Raw genomic sequence first — 25,635 nt, 5'->3', positions numbered from 1 at the left:
TACATTTTACGAGTGATATACCGGTTTTTTAATGACAATGCTAAAACCTAAAAGCTTCTTTGATTGCACGTGTGAACTGTGTGACTTTAAAAGATAACGCCTGTTTATGGTCAGTGCTTTATTTTCTTGAAACCATTGTACATCATCTACAACATTCATGCATCTGAATGGTCATCATATAGCTAGGATTTAGGTCCCTGAAAAATGATTTTGGGTACTGGGGGGGGGATCTGTCCTTTCTGCCCTCATAATTTGCCTTTAAAAACAACAACAAAAGCCCCAAACAAACTTCTATGGGAAGCATACTCAGTTTTATATACCAAAAACTTTCAATATATTATTTAATTTATTCATGTAGATTACTGACTGTGTAGAGGACATCACATAGTCTCATTAATCTCTCTCAAATCTGTAGGTGCTTCAGGTGCTACCAGCAGTGGTGGTATAGTAGATTATTTGAGTTCTTTCAGTTCTGTCAGATTTGGAGATGTTCAAGCAGTCAGGTGACATCGCCCAACCAAACAGCGCCATCTTTGTTCTGTTAAACATATACGAACTAAGGGGAAAGGGTGTGAGACGGGAAAGAAAAAGAGATGTTGGTCAGATAATCTCCACAGGAGCATTGAAACACTGACAGATTGACTTTCTGGCAAGAGACAGGGAGACGCCTGGGGCCCCCCTACCCACCCACCTTATTTCTAAGGGTGGCAGATCTACCTGCCGAAGCCACTTGCTCCAGATAATGGAAACCTGTGTGCTGCTGGGAGAAGCGAGTGTGAGGGATTGATTTTCAGATGAGTGCTTTATCTTTATGAAGCTCTGCCAGAAGACTTAGACTGGGGAATGACAGGCCTGTAAAATGAGCTCAGTCAGGATTAAGACCTACATTTGATGAGACATAGCCTATACATCTTAAAGGGTTGAAATCAGGCTGCCAGAAATCTTTAAGTCATTATTTTGAAAAGAAAATATACCAAACACTTTTCAGATACAGAACTTTCAGGCAGACACTGTCATATTATTCAAATGGAGACATGTATCCATCCTTCATATGTTTATTTAAAATATATCTAGACAGAGACATTTGCTCCTGTGCTCATGGTGAGGTATCAAGAGCTACACCTTTCAGTTGAGAAAAATAAAATATAAATCAGGGTTTAACAATAAAAACAAACATATTTTATGTAGAAGTATTATCTATGACATGTCTCTCATCTATGTGCTACCAGACAACATGTGCTGTTACTGTATTTTAGTGGAAAAGCTTGTGAATGCAGCAGGATTAAAGACTCCAATGGGCTGTGAATCCATCTTCATCGCCTCATCATCACAGAACAGCAATAACCCCAGTTAAACTGAGACTAAATCAAAAAGGGATCAGTTTTCTGGGCCACCAAAGGGATCTGGAACCCTGTTTAAAAAAGTAAAAGCAAAGAGTTTTTACAGTGACAGCAACAAACCTTTGGCCCGTTTCTCAATACCTGTGCACCTTTGAATCACATGTGATCTCTGTGCTATTATAATACTGAAATCCAACCATGCACAGAAATACATGTTGTTTATCCAGACTGCAGTTTTGCCAACAGTGAAGCGACCTGATCCAAACTGTAACGGCTCAGCAAAGTAGTGGTCTTTGGTCAGTAGTATAAAGCGTCTTTGTCTGAAACTTGTCCAGATTTGCTCTAATCGGTATCATCCTACATGTATTTTCCTTTCTAATTTCCTATCTGGGAAGGTGAGAGAAAGTTGAAAAGGTGAGGGTGTCAGCTAAAGTCAAGACAACTCAATGAGATCAGGCTGGAAATGCCTGCTGGAATTACATCACTGCCCTGTTTCAACACGATCTCTCCCCAACACAGCTGCAGGTGCACACTTGAACTCTTGATCTTTAAATCAAAAATAGAGCATGATGATAAACAATCAGCATGGAATGTTTCAGCTTTCATAAAAACTCTTCACTGCGTAGGACAAAGTATCTAATAATAAAGGCAGGTGAGGACCATCAACAGCAACATGTTGGAACTGAACACACAAAGCAATTGTTAGAAATTACCACCAGAAACTGGTATTTTTGCTGTATTGTGCATAATAGTGGTTTGACATTTTATTTTACACAAAAGGAAGAAATAATTTAGAAAGAAATAATTCTATAAAGTTTTAAATTGCCTGTCATTTGTATCAGAGATATTTTAAACTTGCTTTTCAGACTGGTAAAAAGTTCACACACATTTCTTTTTTGCATTAATTCTATATTTTCATAGTTTTCAAAAGTTTGTTATAAATCATATAAAATGGTCTATTGGGGAGGAAGAACAAGAATTATGCAGTTTTTTGTACGACTGTAACTTCTGTGAATAGTCTTCAATTAAATGCCACATATTGCGTTTGTTTTCTTGTAAATGTGCGTGTAAATAAACACCTACACACCTATACGTAATACGAAAAAGAGCAACAATGATTTGTTGTCAAATGGATCGTTGAATGTTTTTTTTGTCTTTTTTTTCTTTTCTTTTTTTTTTTTACATTTTTTTAAATTTCTGGTATATTCCAAGAATTTAATATGCACCCACAAATGATTTATTGCTCTAAATGATTCAGCTTTATTGTGCCGACAACTAATTTTCTTTATTCTAAGTCAAAGGAGGACTCGAACTAACTTGGCAGTAACTTGGAAAATCGTTAAAGCATCCTCGGGCGTCTGCGTACGGCTTCTGTGAGAGGAACTGTCCCAGACAGGACCTGGAATTGCTGACCTCTTCTGGGCTCGGGCTAAAGGCTGCAGTAGAAGGTATTTGGTGGGAGTAAAAGTAGCTGGCCTGCCCGGAGATCACGTTGAAGGAGCACGGCTCCGAAAGCGGCATGGAACATGGAGGAACAGAGAACGCAGCGCTAATCTGGTGCCGACGGGACTGTGCGCAACTAACTCCAATGTAAGACATTTCCTGACGCGCCTGCACGATGCGGTTTGCGTCCGCTGGACCCGCGGTACTCAAGCAAGAACGCTGGGAAACAAGCGAGCTGGTGTAGCTGGGCAAGCGGTGGTGCGTGCCCACATAAGTTCCTCCGGCAATGTGTGTGCGCACTGGTGTTTGGAGAGGCAGAAACGGCGGCATCGGCCAGTAAAAAGGACCACCAGAAGCCAAAGCGACCCCAGTCGACGCGCTGGAGGGCATCAGACGACCTGCTCCCCTTTTTAGCGCAAGCTTCGCTCTGGAGGCAGCAGCAGCCCTGCGTCGGAGTTTCCCCGATGTGCCGCCAATGAAGACATCCTCGCTGCAGGGGTCCAGCATCCAGTAGTTCCCTTTGCCCGGGTCGTCGTAGTGACGCGGTACTTTTACGAAACACTTATTAAGGCTCAGGTTGTGCCTGATGGAGTTTTGCCATCCTTGCCTGTTCTGTCGGTAGTATGGAAAGTTGTTCATGATAAATTCATAGATGCCATTGAGTGTAAGCCGTCGTTCCGGACTCTGGCGGATCGCCATCATGATGAGCGCGTTATAACTAAAAGGAGGTTTTTCGACTTTAACACCCTCATCGGCTGCTCCCGAATTCTTGCATTCTCGTTTACTGACACTTAAATCCAGCCGCGTTTCTACTTTAGCGCGGTGCTGTGGATTCCCCTCCTGGCTGACTTTCTCCGGATGAGCGGAGCGCAGGTTCTGAGAAGAGGAAGGACAGTGGCTCTCCTCCTGCAGCATTCCCTCTCGCCTCAACAGCAGGCTGTTGATGCTGAAGGGAGACTTGTGGAAAAGCCGCTCCGAATGACCCAGATGCTGCATTTTGTTAAAGAAAAGTTAAAATCCTCAAAGGAGCCCGGCGATGGGAGCACAACGCGTCAGTGAAAGCACCAAGATGCGCTGATTCAAAGTGATGAGGAGGGAAAAGCGCCCAGGACCAACAGGCACGCCGCTGCGTGTGCGCATGTTCACAGGGTCTGAGGGCTCAAGTAACTGCCTCAAGCATCGGAGTCGTGCACAACTTTAACCTTGTCAGTTTATTTAAGAGGTGAACATTTAGAAAATTGAATACAGTATATCTAAAAGAAACAACGAAGCGCGTTTCTTCTTATACCACTGAGTTAACATAGATAAACATGTATAGGGTCATAACTAAATATTACAACCGCTTTACTTTTAATATTTGTTGACAAATTAAAAACACAATTCAGAACACTAGTTTATAAACCATTGTAAAAGAGGAAAAGGACAATCCAAATCCCATTATTACTTTATGTTGTTCATTGACAAATTTTGATCATTTAGTTTTGATCAGACTTCTCCATTGCGTTAGCAATAAGATAAACATGCAACGTTTGATTAACATCGACACGTTTAAAAGAACGACCACGGAAGCATCAGAATTTAAATAGAACGCCTCCTCTCCCGCTGCACTTAAATACTGTACACCTGATTGATCAGCCTGACTGATCAGCCTGATTGATCAGCCTGACTGATCAGCCTGATTGATCAGCCTGACTGATCAGCCTGACTGATCATTAAACATTGAACTCGTTGGCTTCGGTGACATCACTTCCGTCAACTACAGCGCGCGTCTTAGCCTCTGTTTGGCCCTGCTTTTTCAAGAACAGCCGAGTTAAAAACCCTGAAAGTTTTCATTAAGCCGAACATTTAGCGTCTCCCGTCTTCATCAGCAAGCGTCTAAATTCACAAACACACATTAGAGCCTTCAATCATCTGATTACTGATCGGATTACTGATCGGACCACGTCTTAACAATTTAGCTCGTCACTTCAACTCAAGATTCAAGAATACTTTATTGATCCTCAATAAAGTACTAATAAATAAATAAATAAACTCGTCCTCCTATGGACAAAATGTATTTAAAAAAAAAGGGAAATGAGAAAAAGAGCCATCGAGCATCTACATGAAGCTGTTAACACACCTCATGACAATTTAAACACAAACGTGTTACTATTTACACTTTTACTGGGATATTTTGTTTAATTATTATAACATATAGGGAGACGTGCAAACAACATGAGTCATCAAATAAAATTAGATATGAAAACAGGAAAAATCCACGGAGATTGTGTGTAGAGGCAACAATGAATTCAGTTACACATATTAACTATTTGTAAAAGTCTTACTATTGATACTAAAATAGCTTAAAAAGAAACAAATTCTGTTACCATGATGATCTGTCTACAAATGGCTTTTAAATTTCAACAATGCACATTAGAATTTTAAGATACTTGCTATGAACATTTCCTGTATTCATAATTATTATTTTTGGTTTTAGATTAGTTAAAGCCAAGATAACTCTTGCCACATTAGATTTCTATTCTTCCCCCTTTTTGCATTTAAACAATAAATATTCAATCGCTAAATATGTTTAGTCTGTTCAGTTCAGTGATTATGCAGCAGACAAGAAACTGCATTAATTTTACACTTATGGGGACATGAAACCATCATAAAAGTGAAGGGAAACCAAATAAAGTTTTATTTTTCTAACCTACGTTGTTGTAGGAAAGTGAACTAGAAGCAGACGGCTCAGTTGAAACATTAGAATAATATTACAATATTGACATGTGCTTACAGGCTCTCACTTTCATTCTTACTTTTATAGACAATAAATGGTGGTTGATTTAAGGAACAGAAACTGCATACGTATATACAGCCACTTTAACCTCCCCTCAGTTCATCTGATATGGACCTCTATAATCCCTGAGCTGGACAAGCAAGCACTTGTTAGGGAGGCTTGGAGTGGTGCAGAAAGCATGCATTGTTGCCTCTACACACATAATCTCCGTGGATTTTTCCTGTTTTCATATCTAATTTCATTTTATGACTCATGTTGTTTGCATGTACAGCGGCTTTTTCATGAGAGACGATCAAAGATTGGTTGTAAAACATTTTTTAACCCATTTAATCCCAAATTTTTCCCAGACACAAAAATATCCAAATCATGTGTCATTAGTATCCCTTTGAAACAATCAATCATAATTTTTAGAAATTTTCATGGAAAAGTGTGTGAAAAAGTGTGTTTTATGATCGGTCACAATTGTGACCGGTGGGATACTGTGTTGTATCAACCAATGGACAGACTGAATATAGGTCTATTTGACCTGTGCAGTGTGTTTGTGTGTGTGTTTGTGTTTGTGTGTGTGTTTGTGTGTGTGTGTAAGCATGCGAGTGTGTGCGCACGTGCGTGTGTGTGAGCGCGAGTGTATAAAATCCTTATATCAAAGGCTAGTTATTATCACTTTTAAAAGCCTTATACTATCGGCTAGCAATATGAATATTTGGAGCACCGTTATGAATATTGAGGTTAAGACAAAAAACAACAACAATCATCAATGTATTTCAACATTGTAACTTTAGTGCAGCTTACTTTAGTGCAACATTCATTTGAAAACGTTCATTTTTAGTGCAAAATTCATTTGAACACATTCATTTTTAGTGCAGTATACATTGAACACACTGAACATGGAGGTAAACATTTAGGATAGAGGTAGCCGGCTGAACATGCTTTCAAGTATAGGCCTACACTGACTGACTGAACAACAAAATAAAATAGGTTGTAGAACAAAGAGCAAAGCAACACCTTGAATGACTAAAAAATAACATCTTTTCCTGGAACATTTATGACATTTTGATGGGTATTTTTTTTCAGCTTTTCTTCCTAGACTCCAAAGTACTGTTTGTTTGTAACTGTATGCAACCACTTGTGTGTGTGTATGTGTGTGCATGCTTGTGAACTCTATGTCCAACTGCATTCTCCTGTCTTTCCTGTTTTTCTTCTACACTCCATGGTACAGCTTGAAGCACTCAATGTGCAGTGGTACTTTGCATTTCTCACATGCATAGGTTGTGCGTTTCTCACAATTGAAACTGATTGCAATGCTGCATGCCTTGTCTGGGAACTCATCTTGATCCAACACATCAAGAACTTGACTCAAAGTAAATCTAAAAGAAAACACAGCAGAAAGTTTGGTAGTTAGCTAGCTAGTCTTCCTGGGGTCCGTGTGTGTGTGGTGTGCGTGTGTGTGCCTACCTGTAATTGCGTGTGTGCGTGCATGTGTGGAAAGTTAGGTAGAATTAGTTAGCTAGCTAGTCGTGTGTGTGTGTGTGTCTGTGTGTACAATTAGGTACAAAGTTAGGTAGCAGCAGAAAGTAAGGTAGAACAGTTAGCCTATGTGTATTAGCATGTAGATACAATGGGTTATCCCACCGGTCACTATTGTTGCCAGTGACATGTTTGTGAGTTCTATGACCACATTAAACAAAGTTGAGTAATTGCAAATGCATATATCAATACTAGACACCTTAAACATGATGTGTACCAAAAATCTATGTCCTATCTTTATGTTAACATATTTTACTAACCTTTTCTGTGGGAGCTTTCTTGCCGCCATCCTCTTCTCTTGGCGCAAACACGAAGTGAACAGCTCTGGTCATGTGACAATTTACAGTAAATGTGCGACACTGCACATATTTCATTGAGACCCTTTATTATTTCAATATCTGCTGGAAATGCATTGATAGATCATTTAGTAACATTTTTATAGCCTTAGAAATGAAACATTTTTTTACGGTCACTATTGTGACCGGTGGGATTAAATGGGTTAAAATAAATTCTTGATAATGTGACTCAAGGAGGGTAGAACAAAAGAAATCCTTCATAACAACACTTAGTAATGTTCTTTAGCATTACACCAAATCAGTTGCATTCCTTAAAAACTGAGTTTATTCATCATGCCGTCAGGATTTAACCATCTATTGGTTCAGATCCCTTCTCTCTATGGACGCAGTTTCAGTTTTGGTAGGGCAGCATAAAGATTGGCTCCTGGACATTCTGTGGCACTCAAGTCTCTGTGTCCCATCAGTGCAAAATCTGGGCATAAGAAGCCTTGAGAGACTCCGGAGTGCAGCAGCTGCCTGACCGACAACACTGCCTCCGAGCTTGGGGTGTCGTCTGAAAACAAAAATTAACGTTGGCACGATGGCAAAATGGACTGAGTAAATGCATGAAAGAAAAGAGTGAATGAGGAAATGTACTGTTGAAGTTGCCCATGAAGGCGATCCCCAGTGATTCATTATTGAAGCCTTTGGCATGCGCTCCGACCACTCCCCATCCACGGCCCTCGAACACCGTACCATCGAACCCAACGAGAAAACTGAAAAGTTTCACATGAATACGCATCCCTTGTGTGAGCTTTTGACTTAATGGAGATTTAAGGAATTATTTTGCACGTTCAAATAAGGCAACCTGTAACTGTTTTTGTTCACTGTTGAGTTATTTTAAGATTAAAACAAAAAGTTAAGTTTAGACTTTAAATTCCAGAAAATTTTGAATCCCAAAATGTTCATGAAGTGATACATGGAGGAATAGAATCTACAGGATGAAAGTGGAGTCTTGTAGTTACTCACTTGTATCCAATGTCATCAAAGTTCCGATCATTCATGTGAGACCTCTGAATGCTCAGGAGGCGATCTCTGCACCCGCTCAGGCCGGAGCACTTTGGCAGAGCCGTGTGGTGGATGACGACTTTCTGAGCAGGGCCCGTCAGGTTCTCCCTGCGCTTTGGAGGAGCTGCTCCCCATTGAGCCCTCGAAACCACTGAAAAAGAGGCCAAACATGTTCTCTTAGCCTTGTGTTCTCACTAAAAGCTGCTTTTAAGGCTGCTTACCTGTGCAGTCCATGATGTTCTGATAAATGGCCTGTCACCTTCAGTGCAATGCTTTTATTTGGCTTCTGCAGGTGTGGTCACGGGAATTACACCTTCCTCATTCTTTTGTCTGCAGTCACTATTGCACAAATTGTCCTGTCATCCACGCCATCAAGTAATAATCCATGTTTACTAAGCAGGTAGGTGGAAAATACAGAATTCTATAAGGAAGTTACATCAACAGTGGAAAACATTCTGCTGTGACTTCCTCCAAACTGGCTTTGAAAAATTATGTGAAAAAGAAAATGCTGAATCAGCACGTGGGACACGATTGAGGGTAAGGTCCAAAGAGTGGTTTAGGGGACCGCGGTGTCAAAGGTGTGTCTAGTCATTACAACCTTTATGATATCTAACAAAAACACAGAGCCTTTCAAAAACAACTTCATTTTTTAATCTAACAACATAAAACAAATGGTAAAAAATAGATTACATTCACAAGACAGAGTCTGACCCTACAAATCAGGACACGAATAAGAGGAACTGCAGAAGCGTCACTGCAGACATGTAAAAGTCCACGGTTACTCCGTCCATCTGTGTCCACAGTGGGGGGCCGTGCAAACGTAGTAGAGTCTCATCGCATCCTGTCAGATAAAACGCCACTTTAAAAGTTTGCCTTTCCTTTTAGGCTAATTAATAAAATCAGTGAAGCAATAAACAGCGCTGATTACCTCAGCCTTCATACTATGAGACTGGAAGAACACCGCCTCCTTGTGGCCACATCTGAGAAGACAAATGTGAAAAGAGTCTTCCATGGCAACATCACATCCATCCATCCATAACAGCAAAATAACCGGTAAATAATAAAGTAGGGAGTGTAGAGCTGATTCAATATAGAGCAGAATGTGGATGTCTTCATGCTGTTCTGTTTCATCCACAGCCTAAATACAAAACTATAAGCCAAAAAGGTTGTGCATTTTGTGTGTGTAACATTAGAGTTTAGGACTTCTTCCTGATGGCAAAACTTACTTGGGACATGGGTGATCCTCTGTTCTTGGTAGCGTTGGATCCTGAGACACGTCAGCAATTATTTGGGTCAGCTCGCTAGGAAAAAAAAACCCACCAAAAATCGGATTGGACCAAACAAATGAGGCACAACATGCTAGCACTAGTGATATATTTTGGAAGGTTTCACTGACAATATCAATTTAAAAAAAAGAAAAAGTAAATGAAGCGTTAATTTCAGTTTGACAATAGTGGCTACAATACAAACACAGCTCCATGTGTGGAATTAATGAGATGATCATGTACACCTTGTACTTACTCAACCTCATGGGTGATCTTGTTGACGTAGATGCAACTGTTGTCTGCCTCTTGTTGGTAGTCACAGTTTCTGCACTGTAAAAAAGACAGTTGTTACTACTGACTGAATCTAGAACCTCTTAAAGCTCTCAGGTCAAGTCACCTTTAACCTGGAAAATTAAAACAGCGCACAGAAATAGAATTTCCACGAGATTGGTTGGATTTGGGTTGAGGATGTCGAATTCTATCACAGATTCAGGAGTGATAACTTGGATCTTGGATACAGTTAAAGCCACAGATGTGCGTCACTCAACACTTACCGCGTATAATAAGATACGGTTCTCCTTGTCTTCTTTCGGGTATAACATGTTGTTACTGCAAAAGAAAGCCTCTTTATTGATCAGATGCCAGAATGTTTGATTCTGGCAGAATGTTTCAACTGAAAAATAAAACTAGAATCTGTAACGTCTGCCTTTTAAAAGATTAATTCACCTTAATGTTCACCCAAGCTAGCATCCAAGTTAGTTAGCCAGCTTAATTTGCTTTTCAAACATGTGCATTTGCAGCTTTATGACTCACCATTCCTGACAAAACCGAATACCGACGAATCCTGGTTCATATGTTCCAGTTTCTAAATCCATAATAACAGTTAACGTAAGAAAAATAATAAATTTCACAAACTATAAGCAGCCACTTTCAGCGCTGCAACTCGTTTAGTCTGCGCATGCGTACAGAGTCGTTATACCAGACAGCGCTACTAGCGGTGGGAAGACCAAATAACAGGTACGTCATAGGCAGACTGCTGCCCCCTGTTGGTCATGGGCATATTTTTGTTATAAAATAAAGAATAAAATCATTTATTATTAATCTTATAATGCAGCGTTTAGGTTTTTCCTTAGTTTTGAATACAGTTATGCTACTTACAAATGTTCAATATTGCAACATTTCTTCCTGTGAAAAAGACAATAGAGCTTGAAGAAAAAGTACAACCAACCAAAAAAATGTTAAAGTGTGATTTTATTTGCCCCATGAAGAGCATTATAACTTCTGTGATAGTACATATACATCATGTAAGGCACAATAAAAGACCAAAGTCATGGTTCACTTTATCTTATGCAAGGCTGTTTTAGCACAGTCATTCTTAAACAGGCACCCTCAGCCCAAAAGAACACCTGCAAAGACAGTATCGTTATCTTCAGTTGCAAAAATGTCATTCTTTCCACTCCCCCAGATGTTCACTGAAACAATATCCTTTTTAGCGAGCTTGATCACGCTGCTCATGCTTGCCACCTGACTACACTTCTCAGGGAGAGTGGTGTGGTAGAGAGATACTACCTTCTCCTTATTTTTGAAAATAGCACACTGACCACGTCCATACACCGATGCATGCACAGAGAAGTAGTAGAAGCCATCCACGGGGCAGGTGAATAAGCCTGTGTCTGCGCTGTAGCCGTCTCCCTCATTTACCAGCACATTTGCGAACTTCAGCACTCCTGAGTGGGAGGGATAACTGTCACAAGCATTCAGCTTGGCTGTGAAGGCAACAGTCCCTAGAATGGGCAACAGCAATAATGTCACAGAAATCATATTTGACTGCATCATCTTTATTCATTTGTACAAATGAAAAATTTGAAAAACAAATGAAAAACAAGGTGATTCAACTTTAAGAAAATCCACTTAGCTGTAGACCTGATTGTTAAAGGTGTTAGTAGAGAACAGCCACACAGTAGTGACAATTATCTACCCCCACACTGCTAAAAAAATACAATTTATCACCCTGCTGTGCAATAAGAGAAAAAGCCTCCAGCAGATTTGTGAAACTCTTTCAATCTACAGTTTTCTAGCATTTTACCTGATGGGCTGACACTGTCTCCACGACCTGGTTCAAGACTCATGGCTCGACCTGCCAAAACAACATCCTGTATTATTCTAACATGAAGATGGTCTGCAAGATAAAAGATTTTTAACTTTTGAGGGGATTTTGACATGAGGTCATGGGGGCAAGTGACAGATTACTATCTAAGAGAGAAAACGACCCCGCCCTCCCCGAAAAAACAACAACAGCCCATAACTTTCTTAGTTTTGCTAAAGAATACTCCAAATGTCAAAATGATGAGAAGTAACAGCCTATTAGTTATTAAGTTATTCATCTGCACCTCATTTTGCAACCCGGCTTGTCTAAATTCAGGATGCAACATGAGAACATGATGTGAGTGAAGAAGAAAATGAAAAAAACCCCCATAAAAACAACTGAGCCACATTCTTCAGATTCATGTGGGCTGCCAGTGGGTGCGTCACAAACAACTTAAGTTCAAATGTTATTTGTTAAAAGGTCTTTCAACATCCGGTAAAATTTAAAGCACTATGTGGTGTCAGTGATGTGGCTCTGGGTCAGTTCATTTCTCATCGGTCTCTGTGGTGACGCCTTCTCTGGTTTGTGGGGCCCCTCACAGTCCTATCCTGGGCGCCTTTCTAGTCAAAATCTGGTTACACCAGTGTTTTGCACATCTTTCCTGTTTGGTAGAAACCAAAATTGGATGTCTAAACCATGTATAAACCAGTACCCTTTAAATACATCTATACAGGCAAAAATAGTGCTCTATCAACTTTTAAAAAACAACTCGAAATTCTTAAGGCCCCCAGACACATTCACTAATTTCACACACACAATCAGGATGAATTTAAAGCCAACTGCAGATGTGTGTGGAAGCTTCGGTATGAGATCACATTTATGGCTTCTTGACTCAAAAGAGGGACCAAAATAAATGCATATGCACCTTAGATCTGTATTTACTCACCAAAACAGAAGAGGCGCTGTAAGGAAGAGGAGAGCAACCACAACAGCGAGGGTCACAGGAAAGACAACAGCAAGGTCCGGACACTGGAAAACCGCCTCTCACGTGTCCACGAATCCATATATCAGTTAAAATAAGGAAATGTTTGGGTCATAGTTCGACCTGTATGATAAAACTTGAATACCTACGTTCCCCGTCTTGGCCTGCAAACAAGCCGTACCACTACACCCGCCCCCCTACAGAGAGAATTAATCTGATTGGCCCGTGAGTTTATGCCGTCAGTCAAACAGAAAAAAAGATATTAGACTAACAGCTTTTAGGTTACGCTGATGTCTTTTTTCTATTTGCATTTTGTGCAAGAGTGTAGAAAAGACCTTTTAAAATGAAGATAAACACCTTAAATTATTTCACTTTTTAAACCTTTGGCAGCTTAACTTTAAACTAAATTGTATATTAATACAGTTACGATGTAGATATTTAAAAGATCTGATCCTTGGATCTGTCTGAATTGACTTTGCATAAACACACACTTTACTGAAATTAACAAATAACTGATTTTTATACACTGTAGTGCAGTCACACTGTTCTGATGAAATGGTGATGTAGCTACATTCAGAAGGCTCACTGAGTCTATATATATATTTAAAAAGTATATATATTTAAAAAGTATTAAATATACAACCAAACAGAATATATATATATATATATATATATATATATATATATATATATATATATATATATTTTTTTTTTCAGATTAAAATGTTGCAAGCATTCATGGTGCAGCTGCATTCTTAGTTCAAAATAACTGAAAACTCATTTGATTATGTTTCTCAAAACTTTACTGAAGTTGTGACACATAACATTTATAGGAGACAATGGAGATAAACAATTGACAATATAATGGCTTTAGCGTAAATAAAACCCAGTAAAGATAGTGTCATTATCTTCTGTTGCAAAGATGTCATTTCGCCCCTGACCCCATAAATTCACCCAAACTTCATCTTTCCTTGCCAGTTTGATCACACTGCTCATGGTGGCCACTTGACTGCTGTTGTAGCTAAGTTGATCTGGTTGGTTGGTGTGATGCAGAGAGGCCACTTTCTCTCCGTTTTTCACCAATACACTCTGTCCCTCTCCATAAACGGTGATGTGCACCATGAAGAGATAAAGCCCATCGGTGGGGCAGGTGAAGATGCCTGTTTCAGGACTGTAGCCTTTTCCCTCATTGAGCTCCACTTTGCCAAACTTGAGCACTCCAGAGTGTTTTGGATAGCTGTCGTGAACATTCAGCTTGGCTGTAAAGGCTGCAGGTCGGCCTGGGTGGTGAGTCAGTTAAAGCAAACATTTTCATTATTTGTGCTGATCAGTGTATCATTTTAACATTTTCAGACTTGCTGCAGGTCATGCAGGTTACATACTACCTAATACTAATACTTAAAATAGAAACAAATAAAAATTTCAGAAGCAAATTGTGTTCAATGGGTAAATGTTCAAACTTTACCTTGTGCCATGACTGAAGATCACCTGAGGCAGGATAAAGAGAAATAAATTCAGCACATTTTCCACATTACAGCATTATAAAGGTGACTTGCTTTAAAACCTGCAATCACCTTTAGCCACAACATCAACCAGGAAAAACACTAAATGACCATAAACCGCAATAGAAAATAAGATCTTAAATCATGAGTCACCATTTCAGTTGCTTTTAGATGTTTTCCCTGCTGAATGTAAAGTAAGGCCTCGAAAAAGTCAGATGTTCAACTCTGCAGACATTTTCCACCTCATTCACACTCACCAGTGAGCAGAAACAGTGGAAGTTTCAATGTTTCTATCTGATTAATGTGGATAAAATCATTTTCTGTCCTGCAAGACCTTCATAAAGCCACAAATCTTTTGCTTTATTCGAACAAAGCAACAGACATGCTTACCTGTTGGAGCGAGCTGCAACAACAACATGGACGTCTGCAGTGTCTGCAATTCTGGAATTAGGGTGTGTGTGTGTGTGTGTGTGTGTGTGTGTGTGTGTGTGTGTGTGTGTGTGTGCGTGTGTGTGTTTGTCATTCAGAGGAGTGGGGTTGTTCTGACAGATGAACAGAAAGATTCTTCAGATTCTTGTTGGCTTCCTGATTGCAGAGCTGACTGCAAAGCAGACATAAGTACTTCTTCTCTGTTCTACCCTTGGAACAATGCTCATTATAATCATCAGTTATAATGTGAGTATAATGAATAATAAAACATTATCTTTTTGTGTTGAAATTAATATGAAAATAAAAATAATACTGCTTAAACAAGTTTAATGCAATAGTCAGGCTCCACCAAAACGGAGAGAAGACAACGTGAGACAACTATAATGAAAATAGCTGAAGTACTCAAACATCCATTAGGTGGAAACTGTTGTGCTGCCTGTACCAACAGGTTTTCATTGAAACATGAGTCTTGACTGAACCATTATCAACATTGTACATTCTGCAAATGAATTCCACAGATTCCTCCTCCACTGTAATTATACACACAGCAATCATTTCACAACTCTGGCATCATGGCAACAAGACAAAAGGGCTATTATAGGAAACAAATGACACTCCTTCCATCCATCCATCCATCCATCCATCCATCCATCCATCCATCCATCCATCCATCCATCCATCCATCCATCCATCCATCCATCCATCCATCCATCCATCCATCCATCCATTCATAATGACTATAAACAACCCAAACATTTTTACTACTGTCATAAAAGAAGTTTATTCCAGTCTGTTTTGAATCATCATTATGATCATGTCCGTATGTTAGTCATCACATACTGTCCATGCTAGGTGTTGATCCACGCAGCACAACTGAACTAAAATAACTTCTATTTTAAATAAAAAATAAAGCATGTGTACATTTGTATACACAGAGAATGAAATTTGCTCTATCAGCCCACATAAAAGCCAACAAAGACAGTATCATTATCCTCAGTTGCAATTATTTCATGGCGCCCATGCCCCCAGAGGTTGACCCATAGCTGGTCTCCCACAGACAGCAGCACCGTGCTGCTGATACTGGCCACCTGACAGCAGTCATTGGGAAGGCTGGTGTGATACACAGAAGCCAGACTTTCTCCATTCTTGAATATGGCACACTGAGCCCGTCCGCACACTGACATGTGTACGGCAAAGTGGTAAAGTCCCTTCAGGGGGCATGTGAAGATGCCTGTGTCAGGGCTATAGGCGTCTCCTTCGTTTACCAGCACATCCACCAGCTTCAGGATGCCACGGTGGTAGGGAGTGCTGTGGGCCCTGTTCAGCTTGGCCGTGAAGGCAACTGGTGTCCCTGCAGTGATGAGGACAGTTGATTAGAGACCAGCTATTAGACTGAATGGATGGATTTACACTTCTGGTGTGGTTTACTTGGTGGGATATCAGGGTGGATGACCTGCCCCTTTTTCTCTTCTTCTTCTGCAGGTTTCGCTAAAACGGTGACAAATGTGAAAAATCAATAACCCGATTCACAGTTTAAAAAAAAAAAAAGAATTCACATTTAACCAAAATAAATAGATGATTTATATTTGAAAAGATTAAAAGTTTCCACACCTTTGTCTGTGAGACCCTTAAAATGCAATTGTACATACACACTGTTATTATATAGTTATTACAAGTGAAAACCTGCCTTGGTATCAGCGTTGGTATGTTGTTACACTGTTTTTCAAAGATGTGCTAATTGAAATAAATTGAAAGATAAACATGCTCACCAGAGGGGCTTTCACGGCTGCAGAAACACCCCATGCTTCCAGCCGCAGTATACAGTGAAACGAAGGGGGAAATTCAGGGACCCTGTGGCGTTCCCGACCTCTGAGACTAAAGCGGAACTCTGGACCTGCTACATAGCTCTAAAATTGTGGCTTCTATGCAGCTTGACAGACAAGTCGGAACAAAGGCAGCCAGATTTTCTGGTTGTGCTCGCTGATAACGCCAGAGGCACATTTCTATCATTCAAGTTCCACAAATCCCATCAATTAAAGGAACTCAAGCAATGACAGAGGAAAATGCGAAATGAATGAAGGTTGTCCTGTCTTTTCCGTGTCCTTCTTAAAACCTTTTTTGTCAGTGTGGACCACAGTTTCAACGTAATGCCCAGAACCATAAGGATGCTGGCCAGTCCTAGCCTTCAACCAGTTTAAACAATCGCCTTACATACTCTGTTGTTAGGTCTGTAAATGCAGGCATTCCTATTGGATATCTCCACAACAACAAACACATTCTTTGTTCTTTTGTACACATTGGATTGGATTGTAGCAACAGTTCTGCAGGTTTTGGTGTTGGTTTTGAACCTCTGGTAGTGTGATAAAAAAATCCGCTTCTCATGGATTGTGTCTGCTCAGCTGCATTCAAGCAGTACCATCAGAACCTCTCTATCCTGTCATCAAGTTGACCCATCCACCTACCAGTCTGTGTAACCAGGGTTACAGAGGATATAGCTGTTGGAAGTGACCAGTGAGAGGAGTCAACATCGCTGCTGAGGCTGCTACCACTGTGGTCCAGAGCTGGACACGCTGCTGGAACTATTATTTTCTGTAAAAACAACAGAAAAAGCCTCAACTCATCATAGATGATTAGATGGATGGAGGCTGAAATTACGTTAAAACTATTTATGATTTGAGGTTCATTGAAGTGTCTGTTGAAACAGGTATGTAAATGGTACCTTTACTACCCCGTTCCATAAATAACCCCCTCACTTAGCCTGCAGAGGGGATTACACGCTGCTGGTTGCAACCCTGAGTCTCTTTAGTAATAGTTGGAGCCGGTTATATATCTGTCCCCTCCCCATCCCTGAGCTGCTGATCCTTGGGCTAATTCCATGAGTCGTCCAAATCTAAATCCCACATTGGAGCAACTGGACATGAGGAAGGAAAGGGTAGGAGGGTCTATCAGCAAACTGGGTGGAGGGGGTGACAATGACCCAATAATGAAAAGATGCAGAATCAGTGTGTGTTTAATCAACAGGTTTGATTCATGCATCCATTGTTGTTCATGTGGGGACGTAGTGCCGACCCACGCTGCCAACTCTGCGGAGGGGGACCATCCAGCCTGGCTGACGTCACCCGGGCAGCCTCTGTAATCGAAACAGACGCTAATCCTGCTCCTCTCCAAAGCCTGGCAGTGGGGTGGGCCAGGATGGGGAGGGATATTGACAGACACGTGACAAAGGAAGTTGCCTCTGAGTGATGAGGGACTACATGGAGACGACGGGCTCGCAGAGATACTTCAGCCAGGTTTGAGTGGCTGTTTTAAGACAGGACACACATCCAGCTCTTCATCATCTGCACAATTTCTGGAACACCTGCGGGGTCGGGACCCCCCCCCGCAAAATGAACCCTCCTTCGCTTGATCCAGGCTTGGTGGAGGAGGAATGCTGTGGGAGCTGCTTCCCTCCACCTGCTCCTCAAGCACCCTCTGATGCCTCACTTGAAGAAGCAGGCCTCAGTTGTGGGAGGCTGTGCAAAGATGGAGAAGACGTCTCCCTGACTGCAGGTGAAGGGTAAGAGTATGAAAGGATTCAGCACCAATGACGTGTGAAAAGTGAAGCTGCATTAGCAAATTTACCTCAACAGCAGCTGAAGCTAGTATGTCTGTGACTAAAAATCACAAAGATTTAGCTTAAGTTAAACAATTTAGTCTGATATTATACTACAAACCTTAAATATTTTATTGACCTTACCAGTAATTGGTTTTGCTAAATATCCTAATAAAGTATTGCAAAAGCTCTCAGTCAATGTAAAGAAATGGACACTCAGAATGATATTGACACAACTGTTCACAACTCTATGAGTTTTCATTCTAATACAGATAATCTAGACCAGAATAAATGTAAAATTTTTTGAATTTAAAACAGCAACACCAAAGAAACTGTATGAATGAATGCTCAGCCCATCATAATTGAAAGGGTTAAGAATAATAAACAGGACAGCTGACAGGGGGACTGGGTCATTTATCTATGTGGTACCAGTATATTAGTCCAGTTCTGCTAATCCTGCAAACTACCTGTAACAAAGCAGAAGCTCACTGCAATGGGATGTGTCTCCAGCATTTTTTCATCCTAACGTCGAAGATAATAACAACTAACCCTTTAAAACAACACTTGTACACTTGTTACTGTCTGGAAAACAATCGGTCTTTGACTGCAAACTGCTGAACTTAAAATTTCCTTTTTGGATAAAAAAAATATAAATTTGATCAAACTGTCAATAATAATGTGTTTGAAGAAACACATAAATACTAATCTCATGATAGAGACACTTCATCCCCCAGATTGGTCTTAAACAGTCATTTAATTAGATTATTTTTTGCTGTCCTGTGTGTAAAAGTGCCATCCTGTCTGACTGTTGACCGAGCTGAAACATGCAGGTGTTTACAGAGTGTCTATGAAGGGGATTACATGGAGCTTAAGCTGCTTCATAATAATAGCTGGTGAAAATTTCCATCGCAGGTGGCTCACAAACAGCTGCATGAGACCGTTTAGCAGCATCACATCAGAAATTTAATTGATGTTTAGTGCAAACTCAAATGTGGGTCAAAAAAGATACCAGCATCCCAAAGCTGATCCTGTTTACAGGAGAACAAGCTGGCCTCATTCTGACAGGGCTGCAAACTGGATTAGTATTATTTCACTTATTAACACAGTAATCAACACAGGCTGAGAGTGATGACAGTTTGCGGCAGCGAGGAGACATAAACTGCAAAAAAATCAGTTCTGATCAGTTCGGATCCACTGAATTTGAAATTACTTCTGCAGAATGAGACTGCAAATTTATCTTTCATACTTAAGTGCATTTTATTGCTAATGGGTAAATCAGATGTGCTCAGTTTTACATGGCCAATAATGCAATGTTGTTTAATTTGACCATGTAAAAAAGATGAACTATTGGCTGAAGTATTTCCAATATTTGTGAACTGCTGTTAGCAAACAAGTACCAACCAAACACCAAAAATAAAGTGTCTAAAAGCAGATAAAGTGGGGATTAGATTTGTCATTCAACTGAAATTTCATCAGTATGAGCAAGATTTAACAGACTGTCATGAAGCCAGGCCAGCTGAGTGACAAACACTGACTGGGACCTAACGGAGAGAGGGCCTCAGTGGTAAAAGGCATAAGGAGCAGGAGAAGAGGGATAAAAAGAGGATTTTCAGTCTTTTTAATCCTTTCTCTGCTTTGAGGGAGACCACACAGATGAGGCCTGAGGCTTTGATTGATATGAGAAACAAGCAACTACATTAAATGCATCATTGCTAATGATCTGTGTCGACCCCTACAGCCCCTCACCTACAGAGCAAACCTGTCTATGAAAGGACCTCCATCTTTGCTCACACCGGACCCCTCTGCTAGTTTAAGCACCAGCCACCTCATAAAAGTAGTAGACCTCAAGATGAGAAGGTCTGGTTGTCCAGGACAGTAAACGCAACCTTCCCCATAACACCTACAGGACCAATGTCACACTTAGCGACTTTTGAATTAGTCACTTGACTCATCGCTGTCTGATCTCTGACTAATTTCCTGGAGGTTCATCTAAATGTCCGACTTCGTCCAGTGGCATCACGGCTGTCATGTCAAGAATCCTCATTTCCTCCATAACCTGAAGAATTGGTACCTCCCATGACCTTCAAAGGCCCCACTAAGAAACAAAAGACACATCTCTGCAGGTCATCTACAGCTGCAGTTGGAGAATGGGCAACTTGGGAAAGAACCTACTGGTTCCTGGGAAAATACAAAAATCTCTGCTATTTATCTATACACACAAGGCATTTTTAACCTTCAGTGTCACACATGAATCACCCTTTCATTTGATTTGATCTGATCAGTCAAGAAAAGAGCACAGATGTTTCCATAGTAACCTTTTACATAGTATTTTGAAGGCTTTTAGTCTTCTAGAAGTCTTATAGCCTGATGGCACGACAATGTCTCACTTATCAAATGAAATACAAGGCCCAGATGACATAATCCATTTTGGTATCAAATCCTGCAGTATTGCAGTTCTGCACTAATCTGAGCACCTTTAATTCCCACCAACTTTTAGCTGATGAAAATCTCTGAGCTATTGTAAAATCCCAGCAAACAGGAGGTGAGGTGATTTCATCCAGCAACAGCTGGGAATAGTCAGATCGTCGGGCTGAAAAAGCCTCTTGAGGTTAAAAAAAGAAGCTTATGATAAGTCTGAGAATGCAAAAATATTCCTCTATCCTGATTCACCAGCTAAAAATACGCTTCTGACCCAGCTTTAGGTTCCTGCTGGCTCCTTCACGGTGAATATTATGATGTCTCTGTTCCCCCCTGCAGGAAGATGGAGGCCAGTGCGCACAACCTAAACAGCGAGGATGTTGAAAAGGAGCAAAGGTTCTCATTCCAGGTCTGCTGCATCACCAGTTTTATCTTTTTTTTTTTCATTAGCAACACATTGTGCAGGTGAATGTTGAAACAAGTGTTGGTCTGAGCTTTACATTGGTCCTCCAGATTTTCCCTGACCCTGTAGAGGTGGTCCTGAGCCCCAACACCGCCCTGAACAGCTTGGATCACGGCCAAGAAAAAGAGCGTCTACCCTCAATCGTTGTGGAACCCACTGAGCTCAGTGAAGTGGAGAGTGGAGAGCTGCGCTGGCCCCCCGAGACTATGGACATGGAGGAAGACGAGGAGGACCTGTTCTTGGAGCAGTGCATCCCGCCAGCCAATATAGCAGACTGGGGGGAAGAAGAAGAGGTCGGAGAGGAGACGTTGATTCTGCTGACCCCGCAGCCAGGATTGACGCTCATTGGTGAGTTGGGTGAATTAGAGGCTTGTTTCTGCTCTCTTCACTCAGTTATGAAACATGTTGAGAAATGCTGATTGTGACAGCTCCTAGGCCATAGGAACTGTTTCTTGTTTAGGTTTTGGACCCAGAAAGTGGCTAATTAGCCATGATGGTTGACACCTGGAGTGACTACTCCCTTTATAGATGGGTGCAAAAGAAGCCATTGTCTCTCTGTGGTGACCTGGTTGGTTTTGAATTTGGTTTGAGCGTGTCTTTAGCTCGCCTATTTCTCAGTTCCTTAGGTTCGAATAGTGTGATGTAGTTTCACAACCTCAATAACAAAACATTTTGCGTGATCTCTGCAATTCTGTCCTTCCTTTCAGCAGGGCTGTGACACGATCAGCTGGGATTTGGATGCATATTCTATTTGTGAAAGGACTTGACGGAAAACCTCATTCTCTCAGTTTTGGAAGCAGAGTCAGCATATTTTAGTGTCAACATATTTCTTCAGTGTTCCTTCCACATTTTCATTTTGTGATGGGACCTTTTAAAACTACTGTTTAAGATTTAAAAAAAGCAATAATTAGCTACCTTGGGGGGGATACTGGAGAACCCAGAGACAACAGACGTGGAACCTGTTTAATAAAATCCAAGCAGAACCTACTATGAATGCTGTCAATGTCCTGAAGACTGTATTTTTTTTTTTCCAGACCTGCAGTCAGATGCATTTAGAGATGACACCCCCACGCTTCCACCGAGCAGTGCTCCTGCCCTCAACTGATTATCATTGTTTATGACAAGCGGACCATCACTACAAAACAACGTGGACCCAGATGAGCGCAAACAAGAAACGTGACAATGACGAGAATCAACACTGACGATGTTGCACACGTGGGATCACCACAGGGACAGAATTATGTTCTCAGGCAAGATTTAATTTCATTTCCCTTTTTCCAGCTATTTTAAGGGCTCAACAAGGAACATTAAAATGTTTTTATTGAACTTAGAGTTGATGATTTTCTGTAAATGTCTGTGATAAGCAATAACCAAATATTTTCACAATTTTTAAAATGTCACTTTATCCACCAGTAGATGTGTCATTGTGTGACCAGTTTTCAACTTACGTGCTAAAACGTTCTGTGGTTGCAGCTGATATGTCACAATTTTGGACAAATTTGTCAGAGAAAGCAGTTTCTTCAGTTGTGTAAGAGTAGTTTTACTCATTGTGGAAGAGCCCTTGTGTCAGTCTGACTGTAAAATGACTGTTAATAAAGTCTTTTGTCTGACTGAAATTTCCTGTCTTATTCCTGTAATATTCCAAATTTAAGCGTCACGGTAAGTTACAAGATATATATCTTGCGATGGAATACTGCATAATCTTGGTCTAAGGTTTGAGACTCCAACTTTCAAATCTGAATCAGTCTGTTTACAGAAATGGGATGTGATAAATCAATAAATATGTAAATTAATATACTAATGTGAAAATATGTACATGGAACTAAATCATCAACATGACAAAAATGCAAAAAAAAGAATATAAGAATAAAAAACAATATATATATGTGTTAGTCTGAAATGTCCACACTGCTTTGATGTCTCAACAAAGCTTAAAGTCAACCCTGCTGGACGATTTTCACATTACGAAGGGTCTGACTTTAGTTTGAGCTCCTTCTTATTTATTTTTGACTTGAGATATGAAGCCATGGTTAATGTGGGATTGGCACATGTTTGTAGGAGACAGGTCAGCTTATAAATCATGTTTATGTGGGAAAGACAGAAGGCCTTATCAGGCGGTAATAACCTGTCTGGGTCTCAGGTACCAGCAGGGTGGGTTCACCGCCTCAGTGATAAAAATAAAGTGAATAAAGATAAAAAAATTGTTCAGACACAGTTAAATCAGCTTGAATGCACCTCAGTGAAGAACCTGGGTTTTCTTTAAAAACAAGCTGATGATATGTTGGATAAAAAGAAAAAAATCAGGCTACAAATCAGGCAAATGTTGTGCACAACTGGGTGGGGCTGGAGGTGGTGGTGGTGGGAGGGGGGGAGGGTTGACTACATAAAACACACACGAAAGCGGAGGACTGACAAAACTTCCTGCACACCCGATGGGAACAACATCATCCACCGAAACTGTGAGTCTGACTTATCTTTCATTCTTGATGTTTCACCCCCAGACTATCACCAGAGTTTAGTTGTTTCCTTCAGCTGCTCTGGTTAAAAGGCTCCATTAGCACTGTGAGTGATGTATTACCAACAACTCACATCAGTTCTACATGAACGTTGTTAATGTCCATTTGTCAATCCTCTGGTAAACTCCTCAAAATTGAGGAGTTCCATTAGCAGATGGTCTTTTGGAGCATAATTGGATCTGGATCCTGGTATGATGGTGCACATCTATGTTGTCCTCTATTTTATTCATTCTTTTTTTTCCAGCTCTTGTCTGCCATGGACACCACCATGGACATGGACTATATGGACTTTTCTCAAATTAATGGGAGTGACTATATATTGCCCGACCTTCCGATCGATCTGACTCCCGAGATGCAACCGGCCCAGATCGCAGCTCTCTTCTTCTATGCACTGGTGGTGGTGGTGGGGGTTCCTGGGAATGCCATGGTAATTTGGGTGACAGGCTTCTGTATGCCACGTAGCGTCACCTCCATCTGGTTCCTCAACCTGGCGCTGACTGACCTCCTGTGCTGCCTCTCCCTCCCTCTGCTCATGGTCCCTCTGGCCTATGATAACCACTGGCATTTCGGCCCGGCGGCGTGCACCCTGGTCAAAAGCCTGTTCTACCTGGTGATGTACTGCAGCATCCTGCAGCTGGTTCTGATCAGCATTGATCGCTGGCTGATGGTCAGCAAACCCATCTGGTGTCAAAACCACCGCCAACCCAAGCACGCTGCGTGGGGCTGCGTTGCTGTCTGGTGCCTGGCTTTGATTGGGAGCATTCCCCAGTTTGTCTACACCAGAGAAATCAAGGCAGGTGAAGACAAGCGAGAGTGTCTGGCTGCCTACCCGCGGTTGAGCGCCTGGTGCATCACTTCTTTCCGCTTTCTGGTGGGCTTCTTCTTACCTTTCCTGGTGATTGTAGTGTGCCACTGGGTGGTGTACAACATAGCGAAGCGTGGGGTCTCACGTGGTCGCTCTCGCTCCAGGAAAACGCTCAGGGTCATTGTTGCCATGGTGATGTGCTTCTTCCTGTGCTTCCTCCCTCTGCACATCCTGGACTTCATTCTATTGGTGGTCCCTCTCGCCTCCCCCCACAGCCCCCACATCTATATTGCACATGTTCTAGCTCTCTGCCTGGCATATTTCAATAGTTGCCTTAACCCGTTGCTCTATGCATGTCTGGGCCGTGGCTTCAAGGACAGCATGAACCGCTCCATGCGTAACATATTTAGCTTCATCAATGAGGATCCGGTCAGCAGAGTGAGCATCTCTAACGAAACCAAGAGCACCACTGGAGGAAACAATTTCAGCCTGGCTCCTGCCTCTGGACTCATGCACACTGTGACATGATCTTCCCGATCATTTGACACTGTGGAATGAAACTCTATTTTGCATGACATATCTATATCATCAACATGATATTGCAAACACATCTTTCCCGTTTCCTCGGATGAGTGGGATTTTTTTCATATCAGTACTGAACATTTTGTGTTTTTAAGTAACTCAGGAAATATTGACCAATACCGATATTTCCTGTTTGCATTTATGTGCAGCGCTTCTGCTTCCTGTGTGGTCACGTGGATGAACTATATAACCCCGTTTGCCATAGAAATGTCTGGTCCTGTGCTTACATGGTCAAAAATCTATTTTTATTTTTAAATCATTTTGTATATTTTAATCATTATGCTTACGCAGTAATCTAAAGTGGCCCTGTATTATTTGCAACAGAACTAATGTATCTCCACGTGGGGGCGCTGCACACAACCAGAATGTGCTGACCATTACTGTCACCGGTCAGCATTTCCCACTGACAACTTTTATTTGCATTAAAAATAGATGTCTTTTTTTTTACACTTATCAAAGGGTTATTATATTATTATAATCAGGTTTTTAACAGCCTTCAACTGTATTTTACAATAAATGCCAATTTTGTCTTTTAAGAATTTGACCTTTTTTGTTACTCACTTACA

General features: G+C 41.0%; 8 protein-coding genes across 9 annotated transcripts; 2 read left to right on the top strand and 6 right to left on the bottom strand.

The window, feature by feature from the left end:
* Positions 1–127: 127 nt before the first annotated feature.
* Positions 128–5,874, bottom strand: foxg1c (forkhead box G1c). The gene has a single exon (XM_011608248.2). It carries the CDS (start codon positions 3,777–3,779, stop codon positions 2,631–2,633), a length of 1,149 nt encoding a protein of 382 aa, XP_011606550.2. The 5' UTR covers positions 3,780–5,874; the 3' UTR covers positions 128–2,630.
* Positions 5,875–7,450: 1,576 nt separating this feature from the next.
* Positions 7,451–8,917, bottom strand: pglyrp5 (peptidoglycan recognition protein 5). Its single transcript, XM_003968294.3, has 4 exons — positions 8,651–8,917; positions 8,391–8,580; positions 8,019–8,137; positions 7,451–7,935 (listed from the first exon to the last, which is right to left on the bottom strand). The coding sequence occupies exons 1-4, from the start codon at positions 8,661–8,663 to the stop codon at positions 7,760–7,762; spliced, it is 498 nt and encodes a 165-aa protein (XP_003968343.1). The 5' UTR covers positions 8,664–8,917; the 3' UTR covers positions 7,451–7,759.
* Positions 8,918–9,059: 142 nt separating this feature from the next.
* polr2i (RNA polymerase II subunit I) lies at positions 9,060–10,675 on the bottom strand. 2 transcript variants are annotated; one of them, XM_003968274.3, is made up of 6 exons: positions 10,508–10,675; positions 10,249–10,303; positions 9,951–10,024; positions 9,656–9,730; positions 9,358–9,409; positions 9,060–9,270 (listed from the first exon to the last, which is right to left on the bottom strand). In XM_003968274.3, exons 1-6 carry the CDS (start codon positions 10,567–10,569, stop codon positions 9,208–9,210), a joined length of 381 nt encoding a protein of 126 aa, XP_003968323.1. In that variant the 5' UTR covers positions 10,570–10,675; the 3' UTR covers positions 9,060–9,207. The 2 variants fall into 2 exon arrangements, with proteins under 2 accessions (XP_003968323.1, XP_029699969.1); XM_029844109.1 differs by having other exon boundaries at positions 10,421–10,516.
* Positions 10,676–10,927: 252 nt separating this feature from the next.
* LOC101071210 (complement C1q and tumor necrosis factor-related protein 9B-like) lies at positions 10,928–12,966 on the bottom strand. The gene is made up of 3 exons (XM_003968273.3): positions 12,727–12,966; positions 11,781–11,831; positions 10,928–11,478 (listed from the first exon to the last, which is right to left on the bottom strand). The coding sequence occupies exons 2-3, from the start codon at positions 11,821–11,823 to the stop codon at positions 11,084–11,086; spliced, it is 438 nt and encodes a 145-aa protein (XP_003968322.1). The 5' UTR covers positions 11,824–11,831; positions 12,727–12,966; the 3' UTR covers positions 10,928–11,083.
* Positions 12,967–13,547: 581 nt separating this feature from the next.
* LOC115251434 (complement C1q and tumor necrosis factor-related protein 9-like) lies at positions 13,548–14,784 on the bottom strand. Its single transcript, XM_029843736.1, has 3 exons — positions 14,655–14,784; positions 14,228–14,250; positions 13,548–14,042 (listed from the first exon to the last, which is right to left on the bottom strand). Exons 2-3 carry the CDS (start codon positions 14,235–14,237, stop codon positions 13,633–13,635), a joined length of 420 nt encoding a protein of 139 aa, XP_029699596.1. The 5' UTR covers positions 14,238–14,250; positions 14,655–14,784; the 3' UTR covers positions 13,548–13,632.
* A 224-nt stretch (positions 14,785–15,008) lies between these two features.
* Positions 15,009–16,620, bottom strand: LOC115251432 (complement C1q tumor necrosis factor-related protein 5-like). Its single transcript, XM_029843731.1, has 3 exons — positions 16,463–16,620; positions 16,122–16,181; positions 15,009–16,044 (listed from the first exon to the last, which is right to left on the bottom strand). The coding sequence occupies exons 1-3, from the start codon at positions 16,494–16,496 to the stop codon at positions 15,647–15,649; spliced, it is 492 nt and encodes a 163-aa protein (XP_029699591.1). The 5' UTR covers positions 16,497–16,620; the 3' UTR covers positions 15,009–15,646.
* A 1,180-nt stretch (positions 16,621–17,800) lies between these two features.
* lbhl (LBH regulator of WNT signaling pathway, like) lies at positions 17,801–22,782 on the top strand. Its single transcript, XM_011608275.2, has 4 exons — positions 17,801–18,249; positions 21,043–21,112; positions 21,217–21,514; positions 22,201–22,782. The coding sequence occupies exons 1-4, from the start codon at positions 18,080–18,082 to the stop codon at positions 22,269–22,271; spliced, it is 609 nt and encodes a 202-aa protein (XP_011606577.1). The 5' UTR covers positions 17,801–18,079; the 3' UTR covers positions 22,272–22,782.
* Positions 22,783–23,576: 794 nt separating this feature from the next.
* On the top strand, positions 23,577–25,605 carry c5ar1 (complement C5a receptor 1). Its single transcript, XM_011608247.2, has 2 exons — positions 23,577–23,625; positions 23,927–25,605. The coding sequence occupies exons 1-2, from the start codon at positions 23,599–23,601 to the stop codon at positions 25,013–25,015; spliced, it is 1,116 nt and encodes a 371-aa protein (XP_011606549.1). The 5' UTR covers positions 23,577–23,598; the 3' UTR covers positions 25,016–25,605.
* The last annotated feature ends 30 nt before the right edge of the window (positions 25,606–25,635 follow it).

The sequence above is a fragment of the Takifugu rubripes genome, chromosome 11 (assembly GCF_901000725.2).
Source record: "Takifugu rubripes chromosome 11, fTakRub1.2, whole genome shotgun sequence".
Classification (NCBI taxonomy): Eukaryota; Metazoa; Chordata; class Actinopteri; order Tetraodontiformes; family Tetraodontidae; genus Takifugu; species Takifugu rubripes.
Note: the sequence above shows the minus strand (reverse complement) of the source record. Positions and strands in the feature narration are given on the sequence as shown.